General features: G+C 36.7%; 1 protein-coding gene across 3 annotated transcripts; it reads left to right on the top strand.

The window, feature by feature from the left end:
* Positions 1–4,112: 4,112 nt before the first annotated feature.
* LOC145608605 (uncharacterized) lies at positions 4,113–15,300 on the top strand. Of its 3 annotated transcripts, none has more exons than XM_081664220.1 (9): positions 4,113–4,366; positions 4,783–4,912; positions 5,751–5,823; positions 9,836–10,089; positions 10,383–10,499; positions 12,243–12,294; positions 12,986–13,567; positions 13,808–13,902; positions 14,989–15,300. In XM_081664220.1, exons 2-7 carry the CDS (start codon positions 4,817–4,819, stop codon positions 13,546–13,548), a joined length of 1,155 nt encoding a protein of 384 aa, XP_081520346.1. In that variant the 5' UTR covers positions 4,113–4,366; positions 4,783–4,816; the 3' UTR covers positions 13,549–13,567; positions 13,808–13,902; positions 14,989–15,300. The 3 variants fall into 3 exon arrangements, with proteins under 3 accessions (XP_081520346.1, XP_081520347.1, XP_081520345.1); XM_081664221.1 differs by lacking the exon at positions 14,989–15,300 and adding an exon at positions 14,667–14,943 and having other exon boundaries at positions 13,028–13,567; XM_081664219.1 differs by lacking the exon at positions 14,989–15,300 and adding an exon at positions 14,667–14,943.
* The last annotated feature ends 500 nt before the right edge of the window (positions 15,301–15,800 follow it).

Raw genomic sequence — 15,800 nt, 5'->3', positions numbered from 1 at the left:
ACCATCACCTCCCAAAACACCAGCCAACCACCCCCTTCCTCGTCGGACCCGACGCCTAAATCCCCCTACCCTTGGCGACCTACATTCATCGCTGGCTGACCCTCCTTTTCCCCTTTATCCCTGACAGGCTAAAGTCGTATCACCTAATCAAAAATAATTACCTAAGTCCACTAGCTTATGTAGATAGGGAAGTAGGGTCGAATCCACAGGGAAACAAGTCTTTCTACTCCTAATTAATTAATATAGTCTAAATTATTAGAGTAACCAATATTTGTTGTGATATTAGATTATACTACGAAGATTATGAGTAAAGAGAATAGTTAGGAAGAAATCAAATATTAAAAGGCCTAGGGCATAGGTTCACTAATAAACAATATTCCAGGGCAGACACAATAATCAATCATCAATGCATTAATTAATCAGATCATAAAGGGCTTTCGCTACGTATTACAATCACGGAATTAATTTACCGGTATTAAATCTCATCTCTCGAATCTCGACCTAACCATTTATAAATTAATCTGCCTATTGAAACTAAGTCTAAACATCAATTCTCATCTCTCGAATCTCGAATCAATATTGCTAAACTCATACAATTAAACCTGGCCAAATCTAATTGCATAGCATTTAAACAATCAATAGGAAATCAATTAATCATTAATAATCAACAATCATAAAATTACCCCTTCATATTATTTATTAGATCCCCATAAACCCTAGAAGGAAAACTACTCAGACATAATTATAACTAAGCAAAACATAATAATTAAACAAGACATGAAGGAAAATAGAATGAATAAAATACTGAGATTAATTAAGAGATAAATCGTACCAAGACGGCGGAATTACAATAGAGTTGAGGAACAAGAAGGAATAAAAGTCTAGAGAGAGAAAGTTAAGTAGAGAGAAGGAAGAGAATAAAAACTAGAGTAAGAGAATAGTCAAGAAGTATCTAATCTTCCCCGTAAAATTACGTTAATACTAAGCCTTATTCGCTAAAACAAACTAAACGGAATTAAAATCCTAAAACCTACACGCGCCCGGTCGGGCGCCCTTGCCCGACCGGGCCCGCCTTCTCCTTCTTTGGTGGTTTCTCGCGCCCGTCCGGGCGCGTGTCCGGGCGGACTGTTGCCTCGCCCCGCTCGGCCGGGCGCGCCTTCGGGCGGAGCATTTAGTCCGGGCAAGCTGCTTGGGCCACCAAAACCTCGATTGGGCCTCTTATCCTTGGCCCAATCCGAGTTTCCTCCTTGGATCTTCAAACTCGAGCCCTTAATCACCGATTTGATCCCTCCAATCGGTCTTGGGCTATCGAACTGGGTCGCGGTCTTCCAACACTTGTAGATGCTCCTCGAAAAACCCGGGAAAATGCTCCAAGTACGCAAATTCCTACAAAACTCAAGCAAAACTACCAAAGCACTGGAAAACACAAATTAGTAATAAAAGTGGCTCGTAGGAGCCAAAAACACTACTAATTACGACCAAGGGACGGGGATAAATAAATATATGAAATGAACACATCTATCCCCGCTAGCGACCACCACCTCCATTCGAAGCAAACAAGTTAGAGCAAAAGGTGGGCTTAGGAAGAATGAAAAAGGAGGAGCTGAATCGAAAGTTTGAGGCCATGGATTGGCATAAGGATCACATGAACCATTGGATTATTGGGATTTGGATATGAGTTAGGGTTTTGAAAAGGGGGTTGATGAAATTGATGGGGTAGAATGAATTATATTGGTGGTGGTGTCACCTATAATTTGATACATAATTGTTGATTTAATTGATGGGATTGAAGGAATTTAAATTGATGAGGAGATTTCTGGGTGGTTGATTGAGGTAAATCGAGGAGAGAGGAAGAATTCAATTGAAATTTGGGATTTGGATTTTGGTGTGAGGAAGAAGAAATATAGGATGGAAAAGTGCAAGAAGATGATGAAAGAGTTGTGGAAGGAGAGTGAAAGAATTGAAGAAAACTTGAGCAAATGGGAAAGCTGGGAGGAGATGATGGTGGTGGTCACCAGCGGGGATAAGGGGGAAAAGGGTTTTGGGGTGGTCTGGTTTTTGGGATTTCGAGGTTGCTGAGCGATTGGCTTTTGGCATGGGGTGGTCCATTTTTGGGGGTTTTGGACTTCGAGGTGGCTGGATGGTCGGGTTTAAGGAGTCAGGTAGGGGTATGGATGTATGGTGGTCAGGTGAGGACTGGTGCATGGGGGTTGCAAATGGAGGTTTGGTGGTGCTGTCAGAGGAAGGGAAAAGGGAAGGGGTGGCTGGGTGGTGGTTTTTGTTTTTTTTTTTCTTAAAAAAAATTTATAAATAATTTATTTATTAAATGGTTAAGTGAGATTTAGAAAATAATTAAAAGACATTATAGGTTAATTAAGTCATCAATTAGATGTACTAGCTTGTTTTTAACAAAAAAAAAAATTACAAGTGGGTTTTCTTTTGTCAAAAGCTAAAAATTAGGTTTTTTTTTTCAAGAAGCTTTTAAAAGATTTTTTTTTCCCGCAAAATAGTGCTTTTATAAGTTTTTTTTGACAAATTTTCCAAAAAAAAAAAAAAAAAAAAACTAGTTTTAAATACAAGAAATAGTTTCTTATTACTAAAGGAAGATCAATGCATTTGGCCACTTGTAAAAAACTAAGTAACCTCTTATTATATATACTTATTGAGTAATCTTAAATAACAAAGTAACCCCTGCAACACTAATAGAGCAACCCTATATTAGTAACAATCTCCTATGATTCTAACACACACTAATCGAGTAACCCCGTGATAGCTGGTTACGTGGTGTGGCCAACCACATATAAAAGTTAGTATAAGAAAATATATCTATATAAGAAGAAAAAGTTAATAACATAAACCACAAAGTCCCCTTTCTTTTCCCCTTTATGTATATTGTGTGAGCTCCATTAAAGTTGTTGCTGAAGGATTCATGACTTTGTATCCATTAAAGTTGTTGCTGAAAGATTTATGTCTTTGTTAATTACTAGATATATTATTAGATCAATATCATGGAAATAATTAATTCATTCTTCTAGGTCGTTATTATATGTTGCTATACACGATCAATGATCAATAGAATGGATCATATGAGGTCACACTTTGTGGTGATGGATTGAACAAATGAAATAATTAGGCCTATAGAGGTTGGCCGACCATATGGAGTAAATGAGAGGTGTTTGGGCTTTCTCAAGATTCTATTATATATAAGAGGCTTGCCTAGGTTTTTCATATATCCAGTGATAAGTTGATTGAAGACCAAACAACCCAAAAACCGTATCCTCTTTCTCTCTTTTCCCCTCATCTGTGCATGTGGTGTGTAACTGTGTATTGGTGTTCGTGGCTGGTTTTTCCTTTATGCTCTCTGCATAAGGTGGTTCCAAGTGTTTATGTCTAACTATCTAGCATTAGTGAAGGTTCAATCCTAATTCGTGGACCAAGTATAGGAATTGCGTTTGAGGTTTTTGTTCTATTAGAGTTCGTGGTCAATCGAACATAGAAATCATGCATCAAAGGTGTAATTTAGGTGTTTCTTTTTGTGTTATGCTTGTAGATCCTGATTAGATGCAAACAAATATGATTCATGAAATTCCGCAATATAGTACCTAATGCCCTACAATTGCTTCTTTAATACAGAATAAACTGTTCACAGTCTACACTATCCAACATAATCTATGTAAAATCTCGAAAATAATCCATGTTAAACAATACAAAGCAAACGTGTTCGGCAAAATATAGCTATGAAGGTAGCTGTTAGTTGTGGTTGTGTTAGCTGTGCATGTAATTGTTAGCTGTTAGTTATGAAAATTAATAATTAAGTTTGAGTGTTTGGTAAAGTAACGATTGACAAGCTATTACATGTAAAAACAAACGAGAGTAAGGGATAACTCAAGTGATCGAAACTTCATTTTCAATTCTAAAAGATCCTGAAATCAATTCTCATCTCAGTTTCCAACCTACCAAAAAAACATATAAAAATGTTAGCCACTTCATTATCGAACATGGCTTACCCATTGACATACTACACAACACATGGAGAAAGCTTGTGTTGAATTTTACTCCGGTAGTTTTTTAAAAGCCTTTTAAACATCTACTATTGACAGTTGACATTTATTATGTGCGTGTCAATAATCTAAATTTCGGAATTTCCCCCATTAAGCTTCTCTCACTTTAAAGCTGCACTTCTCTCTCCTCCATTGAAATTTAAAATCATACTCCGTACTTTCTTTCTTCTTTTGAAAACACTTTGAAAGCATACTTTCAACTCTCCATTAATAGGTTTCAAAAAAAAAAAAAAAAAAAACAAAAAAAAAATCCATTTATAATATAACCCTTCCGACTAACACTCGTCCATGAAACAGCTTCTCAGGTAAGCTTCTTCTTCTTTTTCAAAATCATCTAATATCAATTTCGCAATATAGGGTTTGTCGTTGATAAAATTGCCAGTATTGTTAATTTAGGGTTCTTGTAAGACGGACTATTATATTAGTGATTTTGTTACTAGAAATCTTATATGTGCAATTTTCTTTGATTTTCTTAAATGGGTTTGTTTGCGAATTGTGATATGATTTCGGGGGTTTATACTTTATAGTTCCTGAATCAGATTTGGGACTTTCTTTATAATTGTTACTGTCACAAACCATTTTGTTTGTGAATTGTGATATGATTTACGATTGAAGGCATATATTGTATTTATTTCTTTATATTATTCCCTTAATTTATGTAGCCGACCTCGCTTATGGGATTAAGGCTTTGATTGATTCACTTAATTTATGTAACTCGCAGTTTGTCATGCTGGCTTAACTTTTGAGGCTTGTCCATGGGAAAGAAACATAGTGTTCGTTTTCAGATTGGTCAGTTGGCTGAGGCCAGGACTTTTGTTAGTGGTTTTCGTGGTGCGTGGTTTCGGTGTAAGGTATATTTGAGCATTTCTTATTTGTGTTCCATTTATCATGATCTTTACAGATTTGTTTTAAATGTGGTCTTTTCATGGTTTGAAATACGAAACAAACTCTGGTTGTTGCCGAGGTGCATCCTAAAGCATTTTCATGAATGGACTTTTAATCCAATTTAAGAACTTCTTGCAACCTTTAAAGGCTTTGTTTGGTTTGACGTAAAACATTTTTAATGTGACATGATTTTTCAAGGAAAACATATTTTTGATATCTTTTTTCTGGTTGGGTTGACCATTGAGTCTAGGCAAATTTGACTATAACATTGTCAGCGGAGGTTGATATGTGGGGGTCGTGGGAGGTTTAAACACTGGCATCGCCACTTTTCTAGCTCTTCATTTTGGATGCTGTTTTCGTGGTTTTCAGGGAAGTGTTGAATGATTGTGGTTCTGTTTGTAGTAAGTTGTCTTGGGTTAGAACTCAGAAGGGGAGTCGGGTAGTTCTGTTTAGATTTTAGAAGAGGGATACTACTGCTGCTGCTGCTGCTGCTGGGGTATTTTTCTAGGTGCTTAGATACGTGGATGTCTTTTAAGTGATTATGCATTTATGAAACCAAAACTGAGAAACTTAGACTAGCTTGTCTTATTGTTTGAATTTAGCATCCCCTTTTGTGTTTTCTAATCCGTCTTCACTTGGCAAGTATATCACATGTCGATGGATTTTAATACGTGGTTTTGTTAGGCTGCTTTATTTCTTATAGAACTGTGGGTTTGCGTTATGATGTGTTTCATATTTTTCAGTTTGGTAGTAATATTTGATTTTGCGTTTTACTCTAACAAATTTTGATGTATTTTTGTTTAGATAAAGAAGAGTACCACAAGAAAAGGTCGGATTACAGCATATGTTGTAGAATATTATGACTACCCAGAGGAAGGTAAGTGATTGCCTCTTGTCATTTATGGCTGTTTGCTTGGACTTGTTTTGATTTATAGTAACTCTAAGGCAGTTAGGCAGTGTTGCCTATGCACAAATGGTGGGTGAGTATCATGTTATTATTTAACCTGCAAAATCAAGGAACACACTAGTGCTGATCTTCTTGCAAATATATAAATTTTTTGACTTTTTGGTTTTGACTAAGAGGAACAAAATTTTTCTGCTTGTGTGAGCTTGAAAAACAAGAAAGAAAAGTTCTTGATTTTGTAGTGTCATTGACCCCGAATTTCCATGTCAACTCTATCCATATCCAAATTTAGGCCCTATCATCTTTTAATTAGTTAAGTCATGACCAAGTCCTTACTCAGCTCTAAGGAGCTAGTTTAACTGCATGCCTTCTGGAACAGTCAGATTGAAGTAGGCAAGGGGGGGGGGGGGGATTTGGTATTACTGGCTTGTGGAGCATCATAATGTTGCCAAAATCGTACTGCACTAGGAGGTGATGAACAAGTGTACAACTCTTGTATTCTGCACACTGCTGGTTGGCTAGACTAAGAAATGTGCCAGCCATCTACTAACTCCTTCCTGGAACCTTTCCATTAGGGTATATCTAAACCTATGTTCCATGGACTTGGGAATGAGTGTTCGATCCGGCAAGTTTCAAAATTTTAAGACACGGGGACTCTGTCCGGTATTTGGACACGGGTACGGGGGCACGTCAATACGTCACTTAAAATTATATAAATACATTATATTTTACAAAAGCTTTAAATTTTTCGACGTCCACCCCTATTTTTTTTTTTTTTTAATTTTAAATTCTTTCCTCAGTAATTCCTCCTAATAAATGGCTATCTTCTTCTCTCCATCTTCTCTATATCAATGGTGGTCTTCGAACAAGATGTGTTTTTCTTTCATGTTTCTCCTCTTTTTTTCCTCTTCACTCTTAATGGAAGTGTCCGAGTGCACAGTGAAAGGTCGGACACGTGTCCCGTGTCCGTGTCCCGTCTTGGTCGAAACGGACACTTCGTGATTTTAGCCGTGTCTGATTAACATAGATCTAAACAATATGAAAATTTCTCCATGCTCTACATCACCTTTTTGGGTAATTTGACCCTCCTTTTGTGTAGTATTCTTGGTCGGAAAATAGTGTCTTCTACCACTTTGATTAAACTGTAAAGGTCTTAAAATCTATAAGTTTTAACTAGTTAACAACCTCCTATTCCAAGCAGAAAAACTTACTAGGTCCTGACATTGTATCCATCTGGCACTCTCCTTGCCTACCTGTTTTGACTTCAACCATCTTAATAAAATTCTGGGATGGTTTTAATATGTGAACTACCATAACTCTATAACCCTGATCCTTCATATCGAACCTCAATTCTGGATTCTTGATGTGTTATTAGCCACAAATAGTAGACAAAAATATCTAAAGCATTCAAGAACTAAATGAAGAAGACTTGTGTTTGGGAGAGAGAAGAAAAAAAAAAGAGCCCAACTTCAATATAAGTTTCAAGTGAAAAAAGCTACCTTGAATTCACATGAATCACATCAACCTGAACCTAACTAAATCTCGAAATTAACACTGGAAGAAGCCTTAAATTCACATTATCCTACATTCTTCACATTAACCTGAAGATTGTGTTTCACCTTGTATATATCATTGTCAAAGCCAATCCCAATAGGATGAGGTTGGACCGTTGGTTGCAAGAACCATGATTTTATCTTTGTTCATGGTGAAGATGTTTTCCCTCCATGCCGAAAATGGGAATGGATTGACCCTAATTTCAGATGAGGTTGAGGATTTTGATGATGGGATGGATTTCTCTTACTTAGATCCACCATTGAGGCGTTGCCTTGCTTTGTTGGTGTGGTGGCAGCGGGAGGTGCAGGGGCTGCAGCGAGGAGTGAATGAGAGTAGTGTGTTGCAGGTGTGACTGCGTGTTGGTTTTGGGTCAGGTAAGGGTGGGGGTTGGGGTTTCGGGTCAGCTATTATGGAGGAGAGATCGAGTGAGAAAAGAGGGAGGTGGTGGTGGTGATGAAGGTTGTGAAGGGTTGTGACTACTTGTGAGGGGGTAATAAAGGCAGCATTAATGTTTTTCACTAACCTTGGTTTAATTTATAACCAAATTAGCCTCATTAATGTCATTTGTGGGATAATAATCTTAATTAGGGTCATTTTGTGTAATAATAATGATAAAGAAAAAAAAGAGAGGGCCACCATTTTGATGTAGAAATTGTTGAGGGCCACTATTGAGAATTCCTCCCCCCCCCCCCTTTTTTTATTATTCCCATCATCTTAAGAGTGTTAGGTGCATGGGCTAGCTTGTGATAGAAGCCTTCTTCCACTAGATTTCTGTACTGTCCAATAAAAATACTATATTCCTCACTCTATTTGATGCCTTCATGGATGCTTAGAATGAGTATTTTTGTAGTTCCCTTCATATTGAGCATAACAAGTGCTTAAAGTCAGCTCTCTTCCCTTTCAAATACACAGATTTTTGTAACTTAAAATTCCTCTTTATTAGTGTGGACATTGCCCTCTGCTGTTGTCGTTTCACTCTTAACCTTAATAATTGTGGTCAAGCTACTGCTGAGAAGCTTTCAGTAGTCAAATAAACCATCATGGCTCTAAGTAGCAGGACCTTATGGTCGACCTTAAGTATTTAACCATCTAAGTCTACCAGTGTAGACTTGCTGTGGTAAATGAATATGTAAATTTTCTATTTTTCTTGTATCTATTTGTCATCTCTCTTTGATTTACTCTTGCTTTTATTTTATATTTGTTTTATACCATAGTGGTAAGCTGGACCTTAAAAATTGAACTGGAAGGAGGGATCGGGATAATGATGGGAACTATGGGAGTGACAAGTGAAGAGAATTTTGTGGCAGCAGTTTTGGCCTTTTAGGGTATACAAGTTTTGGGCTGAAAGGATATTGATGGTGTAGACAGTGGTGGCTAGAATGAGTATTTGTGCAGGTAATTAGTGGCAGTGGTGGCGTTGATGGTTAATAGTGGTGACGGTGCTGTGGCCAATGACGGTTAATGTGGTAGCGCCAAGTAGGAATGGAGCAAAAAGAGGGACTGGGCGAGGCTCCATACTATATATCCTTAAGTAGCTTTTGCCATCTTTTCACAGTTGCTTTACTTTTTTCACCACAGCATATGAAGTCATTGGTGACCTCTCTCTTGTGTGTGTGTGTGTGTGTGTGTTTTTTTTTTAATCTTTTTTGTTCCAATCTATTTCTGTTCTCCCTCTCCATTTATCCGTCTCCTTTCTTTATCTTTCTCTTTTCTGTCCATCTATTTGTCAACGAACAATGCCAAAAAAAGATAGTCAGCTCAAATGTGGTAGTTGAATGAAGGAGGAAATAAAGAAGTTGAGAGAAGGATAGAATTAAAAGTTGGGAAGGGGAGGAAACTGATAGTTTGATACAAAGAATAAGATAAGGGAAAATTAGTCAGCTAGCTGGATTTTAACTTAATAGCTGGAAAATAGAAAGTAGTTGCTGTTTTTGAAGGTTTATTTTATTTTATGACAGGCACTTATCTACAAATTTTTTAAAGGGGATTTTCTCACAAAAATGAAGTTTGTAAGAAGTAGAAAATTTGTGAAATTTTATAAAACTTAATGCTTAGTAGTTTGTACTCTGTAGGACCACATGATTATAAAAATCTCTATAATATGGTGGAATTTCAAGCCTTTTTTGGAATGGAGCAGTTTAGGTTGCAATTTCGTGTGTTCATGCTTAGCTTTTCGGGTCTCTGAGTGTTTTTTACATGGGGGTGAATAATTTAATACTTTGCTCTTGGCTAGATTTTGATGGCGTACGTACGTCCTTTATTGTTCCTTGGTGTTGCTAATTTGTTCTTTACGGCTAGTCTTAGGCTGTAGCTTGGTAAACGTACTTTGAAATTAGTTTTTATGGACTTTTTCATGCTGTCCTATCCACTGAAGCTTTTTTTATTTGTTTTTGGAAACACCTTGAGTAATGTCATTAATCTCCGTTTGCAGCCGACGAAACGGTAGATCTATATCGCTTTCCCCCAGAGAGCAGTAATGGACATAAGGCAAAAAAAGAGCTGATGTTGCGCCCACAATTTCCAGCTCTTTATCGCGAAAGTGAATTATCTGATGTTAACATAACTTCTGAAGTTGTAGTTGCAGTTTCTGATGTTAGGAGAGTTGGGGATTTGGTTGACTGGTTAACTGATGGCTGTTACTGGTCAGGAACAATAACTGAAATCATAGACAGTGACACGGTAAAGGTAATTGCACTATTGCATGTTATGTTTGTTTTACATCCTCGCTACATTCCCTCTTAGTAGTATTAAAGCAGCACTCCATGTACTCAGTTTTGCTCTTACTTAGTCTAAACCCCTGAAGCTCTATCTTTGTCTCATTCACTCTAATTAGCATTATCTCTAGCTCTAGTCTCATCCACCATGCAACAAACATACACCATGACTCCTATTTTTGTATCTTTTATCGTATGATGCATTGATGCTGTATCTCTTCTCTTACCAGTCAAATATATTTTATTAACTTCTCTCTCATTTAGATTAAATTACTAGAGCCACCCAGAGGTGAAGGATCATCTTATACTGTCAATTGCAAGGATCTCCGCCCATCACTGGATTGGTCTCCTGAATCTGGTTGGACAGTCCCTGTACCTTTGGTAAATTCTTCCTACTAGTTTGTTGTTGTATGTGGTATTGTTCAGCTTAAATAAAGCACATAGTTTCTTTAACAAAACTTGAAAGTGGCTAAAGCAGCAGATGCTTCTTATAACTCTTGGTTTTATATTTGCTCCAATATTGCATTGCAACTTTGACTTGGTAAATATTAAGATTTCTTCTTGGTGGGGTCTTTGGGAGTTGGGGCGATTCCCGTGCTAGGCTATATATTTGAGCTGGTCTGAATCTAATAAAGGCTAGAATGAAACCTTGTCTTGTTCTTAGCATAAATGTTGGACCAAGTCTGACATATATTATATGAATTTTCTCTGTTCCTTTCTGTTTTGTGATCAGTAGTAGCGTAATTCTGTTCAAGGAGGCATGTATTACTGATCCTGATTTGTAGATTTCCCTGCATTTGGTGCTTGGAAATTATTATCATCCGCCTCAAAAAGGTTTTACATGACAAGTGTGCATACATTGTGTTAAGCTTTTACAGTTGCAGTCCTTCATCTGAAAATGAAATATTTTTTTTGTAACTGATATATATTGTCCTTAACAACTGGTTACTTTCTTTGGACCTTGTTTCGAGTGTTTGACAAAGCACTACTTCTGAAATTAATATGTGCACTTACCTTAATAAAAGGATCGTTTGCTTTTGCCCTTTATTAGTGCTGTCATGCTTTTATGTCTGGCTAACCCAAACGACCTTACCAGCCTCACCATCTTTTTCAGTCTCGTTGAACTCCAGGGAATCTGTTAAGAATCTGGTTATGTCCCTGTGCTTCAAATTTAAATTGGAGGTGATAAGCTCTTGTTATCAGTTTGCTCAAAGCAATACACAAGGAACTAGAGGTGAGCAAAGACTGGGCCAGGGTAAAAAATTCAGGCCGCTTGCTCTGGCCGGAAATGCTTGCCCAAAACCTGCAAAATTGGAACAAGCCTAGTGGATTTTTAGCTTTTTAGGCCGGTCAATAGAAATAACTAAATAGCTTAGAAATGCATCTCCTAGGCCTGCTGGAAAATTTTAAAAAAATTGGACGGGCCCGAGTTGGGCCAAAAATGTCTGCCCAAAGCCCGTCCCAAATCGGGCTGCCCTGGCCCTAACATCATCAGCTCTACGTGGAACATGTTCAGTCCTTAATGCATGGGAAGATCTAAGAAAAAACTTCCGTTATCACAGATTATTTGAAGACCACAGAGCATTGGTGGTTTGCTAATGCAGCATTGCAGCATATTGAGAGCCTCATGCCGTCACGTGCCCCTTATGTCCTGAAGTCCTCCCAAACCTTTGCTGCATGAAATAACATTTGCTATAAAGATCAAATACAATTAGTTTTTCATCGATTTTATACCATTCTCTAATCAAGTAAACTTCAGGTCAATAGACTTAGGTTTGTATGATAATTAATGTTGAGCTTTGACAAAAAAAAAATTCACTGTGTATATATTTCCTATACTAAGTGGCTTCATCTAATTTTATACTTTAAATTTACTCCACATTAATTTATGCTATTTAAATTTCAGTAATGAATATATCATTAGTTGTTTCACTTACTTTCTAAAATAATTTGTACGCATTGCGCGCGCATAGATCTAACAAGAGATATAAATCATAAGTGTTTTGCTTTTTTTGGAATTAATTTTTTATAAGTTTATTTATAATACTATATCGTATGATTTCTCATGACGATTCATGCGAGCTGACCCCAAATAATCTGAATCCATAATTACTATGCCTCCAGGAAACTCAAAACGGACAGTTGCATGCCCGGTTGATTCGGCCATTGAAGCTAGGTATTCTTTCTAATCTATGAAGTTAAAAATTCCGCTTTCTTGTTGCTACTGTCTTCATTAATCTTGCTGGCGAGTTTGTTAGGTGTTTGCCCATCTTTACAAGTCCCTATTACATATTTTTGTGTATAGAGTAGTGCAAGGGCAAATAATTATGATTAGATTTTCATTTTCATTGAAAGATGGTCATTTGTGATGTATGTCATGTTACTAAAAGTAGGTGATTGTGATGTATTAACTTTTTCCCACCAAGGATTACATTTGATTTGGAATGTTGAGATCTCAATTTTACGCACCAATTTTTGGTCAACGTTACAAATTTTAATCTGTATCTGCCATTACTCATGTTAGGATCAGACTATTTCTGATTCCTGGAGTTTCTGTACCTTATAAAGACCCGAGCTTATAGTCATTTAACAAAAACAAACCTGTCTTAGGACTCCTATAATTCTTGCTGGGTGGGATTGTGGTCAAACTTTGTACTATATCTCTATGCTGGTCTTTACATGCAATTCTTCGTGTTCTGGCTCCTCAGGGATTGCCGGTCTATAGGATAGTTGGAGTACAGATTTTGCACGAAATTATTTTATTGATGTTCTCTGAAAGCATCTGTTATGTGCATCAAAAGTTTTCTACTTTTAAATTAAACCATTTGTATGAGGAGGTAAATTTATTTATTATCATCTGCCTGTAGCTCTGACTTTAAGATGCTTGGTTGATGACCTTGATGTGCTAGATGAAGGCAAGCAGAATGTCAAGGTCACACCAAGGTCCTCATTGGAGCTAAATCAGTCAATCTCTTCTCATACTTCAGCTAGCTCATTGCCACATCTAAACAGATCGATACACTCCAAGGATACATTGAAGCAGAGCGAAGATCTTTCTAAAAAAGCAATGGTGCAAACACATGAGGTAAATGCGGAGTTGGATATAAGGGGGTCAACCATTGGGAAGCATAGTTGTTCAGATGGTGTTTCCAGTACGTATGTTCGAGATGTTTCAGCTGAAGCCCCAGTAGCCACTTCTGACGAAGAACAGTATCATGAAAAAGGATCTGCAAAGAAAATGCGGTTGAATGAGGCAATAAGTCTAAATTCTACTGGCTGTGATAACATGGAATCAATAATCTTGGATTTGGAAGAACTTGTAAACAGAGTCAAATGGCTGAAACAGATGCTGAAGTTTGGAATTCCCTCGACTCCTCAGGGTCCAACATGGGAACATATGGAACGCCCAGCAGTTTCTACTCGAAAATGAGCACTTAGACTTGATTTTGGTGAGATTCTCCGAGGGAAATCATTTATTTCTTTTTGAATTACTGCCGCTTGTCATTTTGTTTCATTGCTCGACAGTTTTCAATTTGGCTCATTGGAATAACTGTTAAGTGTTAAACTACCTTGATGGGCCTTTATTATTTTATTGGGAGGGAGAGGATATAGGCAAGTGATGTCAGAATGACCTAGAAAAATTGTTGATTTGCAGTATATGTTGAACTTGTCAACTTTTTGCTTGGCAGATTTGGGAGTGGGCTGCTTCTGTAATTGGTGCAAAATCAGTTTGTGAGATATATGCCATTAACTTCAATGTGAATGTTTGGGCTTGGAGAAGATGGTAAGTCTTTTTTGTACTTTACCTTGCCTTTTTTTTTTTTTTTTTTTTTTTTTTTTTTTTTTTTTTCTTATTGTGAATTTTGTGATTGATCTTCTGACCGTCTATTCCACTAAAAGCATCATTTATTCAGTTTGTGTTTGTTCTGGAATTACCTTATTGTGAAACAACTGCATCTTATGGATGATGAGAGTTTTCTTTTCTTTTCTTTTCTTTTCTTTTTTTTTTTTCTTTTGTGTGTGTGTGTGTGTGTGTTAAATTTTTACAAAAATGTCTCTCATGTCCTAATCTGCTTGAAGTTGAGCGAATCGAGAAGTATAGTAATGTTAGGGTTTTTGCCTGTGGCCTGGGCAGTTATGTTAAAATAAAAAATCTTGTGACTATCTTTAGGAATGAATGTACACTTGTCGCTTTTATAAACTGCTTTTTCAATGAAACATTTGAATTCAATCACCTTTGTTGGTAGCCTCTGGTAGTCCAATCTCTTGTTTATGGCTGAATTGAGACTCATATTAGATTGTCAAGTATCTGTCATGACTCTTGTTGTGTGAGTATACCTAGATGTCGTAGTTCTGAGGAGTGTGGTAGATAGAAGTTTTCCACTGCACATAGTATGATGAACTGACAGAAGTACGGTCATATTTCCTCCTCTATGTGCCCTGACCCCAACCCCCTGCTCTTCTTCTTCAAGAAAAAACCCAAATCTAAAGTAAGGTTCCTGAGATTTTTTCGGTATACATAATGTTTATTATTTATTCCTTTTACAGTATAGTAGCGGGATTGCTGAATGCTTGAGCACCTCAAGGATTGGTTTATTCGTGTCAAAGCCTGACCTCTCTGGCTCTCTGCATCTATCAACTTTGTGTTCCACTTACGGTGATCGCTCCACGAGTAATGTAAATGCATAGAAGCTGAATCTATATGTTTTTGATATGCGTGATGTGGATCTTCAAAATTAGGTGTTGTAAATTTATGTGCAGGCTTAAGCTAAAATTTTTTCAAGCTCTTAATTACATTGATTGTAGCAGGGTTCTTTTTACATGATACAGGTGTTAGGTGTACAGAGATTAACGGTGATTTTTTTTACAGCCATCTTTCAACATATGTTCTGAGCTGCTCACGTCAAATAGATGAGTTTGATCCTACTCATTGGATGTTTTGATGTTAGTCAGTTTGCAGAACCAAAGAGATGATGTAGAAGTATTAAGTCAGTTATTCACCCCCCTTACCGTAGTAGAGCACCCACAATGGTAACTCATCGTCACCCTCACAGCAATCTCTTTACTCGACAATTCTTCCAGTCTCATTGTCTTTTATACGTAATCTTTGTTTATCGGTATTTGTTTGTCCCATTTACAATTCATGTGATCAATCTTAAAAATAGTACTTCGTAGTATAAAAGAATCATTTGTCTCAAGATCAAAAGTTTATACTACCTCTGTAACTCTGTTACATATTATTAATGTATGGTTGGTGCACCCGGGTGTACCATGCGCATGGTGCACCCGGTTAAAAAAAAAGGCGGAAAGAACATTAGGTGTACGAAAAAGAACATTTAGTTTCTTGAAAAAGAACATGTTTGTTTTTAACAAAGAACATGCATTACTAAAGAACATAAAGACATTACACAAAGAACATGATAAAAATTTTATTAAATTTCATGAAAAATAACACATTAAAGTAAAAATTCTCTACCAAAAATTTCAGTTTCCCAAAAATAGTTTGTTCTCTCTCCAAAAATTTAACTTTCTATAATAATTTTATTTTTCTCTCCCTAAATTATTTTCAACTAAAAATAATTTAAGATTTCATTTTAAAATTACATTTCAAATTTCAAAATTTAAAATAACATAAAAGAACATAAGTTAATTTAAAGAACATACATTAAAGAACATACGTTA

The sequence above is a fragment of the Chenopodium album genome, chromosome 23, assembly GCF_948465745.1.
Source record: "Chenopodium album chromosome 23, dcCheAlbu1.1, whole genome shotgun sequence".
In the NCBI taxonomy this organism is placed as follows: Eukaryota; Viridiplantae; Streptophyta; class Magnoliopsida; order Caryophyllales; family Amaranthaceae; genus Chenopodium; species Chenopodium album.
This window is presented reverse-complemented; position numbering and strand designations above follow the sequence as displayed.

Bases quoted from the DNA above. Each gene is read 5' to 3' on its own strand.
- LOC145608605 (XM_081664220.1), top strand. From the start codon at position 4,817: ATGGGAAAGAAACATAGTGTTCGTTTTCAGATTGGTCAGTTGGCTGAG. The intron at 10,500-12,242 runs GTAAATTCTTCC...CTATGCCTCCAG, and splicing joins GGACAGTCCCTGTACCTTTG to GAAACTCAAAACGGACAGTT. The intron at 12,295-12,985 runs GTATTCTTTCTA...ATCTGCCTGTAG, and splicing joins GATTCGGCCATTGAAGCTAG to CTCTGACTTTAAGATGCTTG.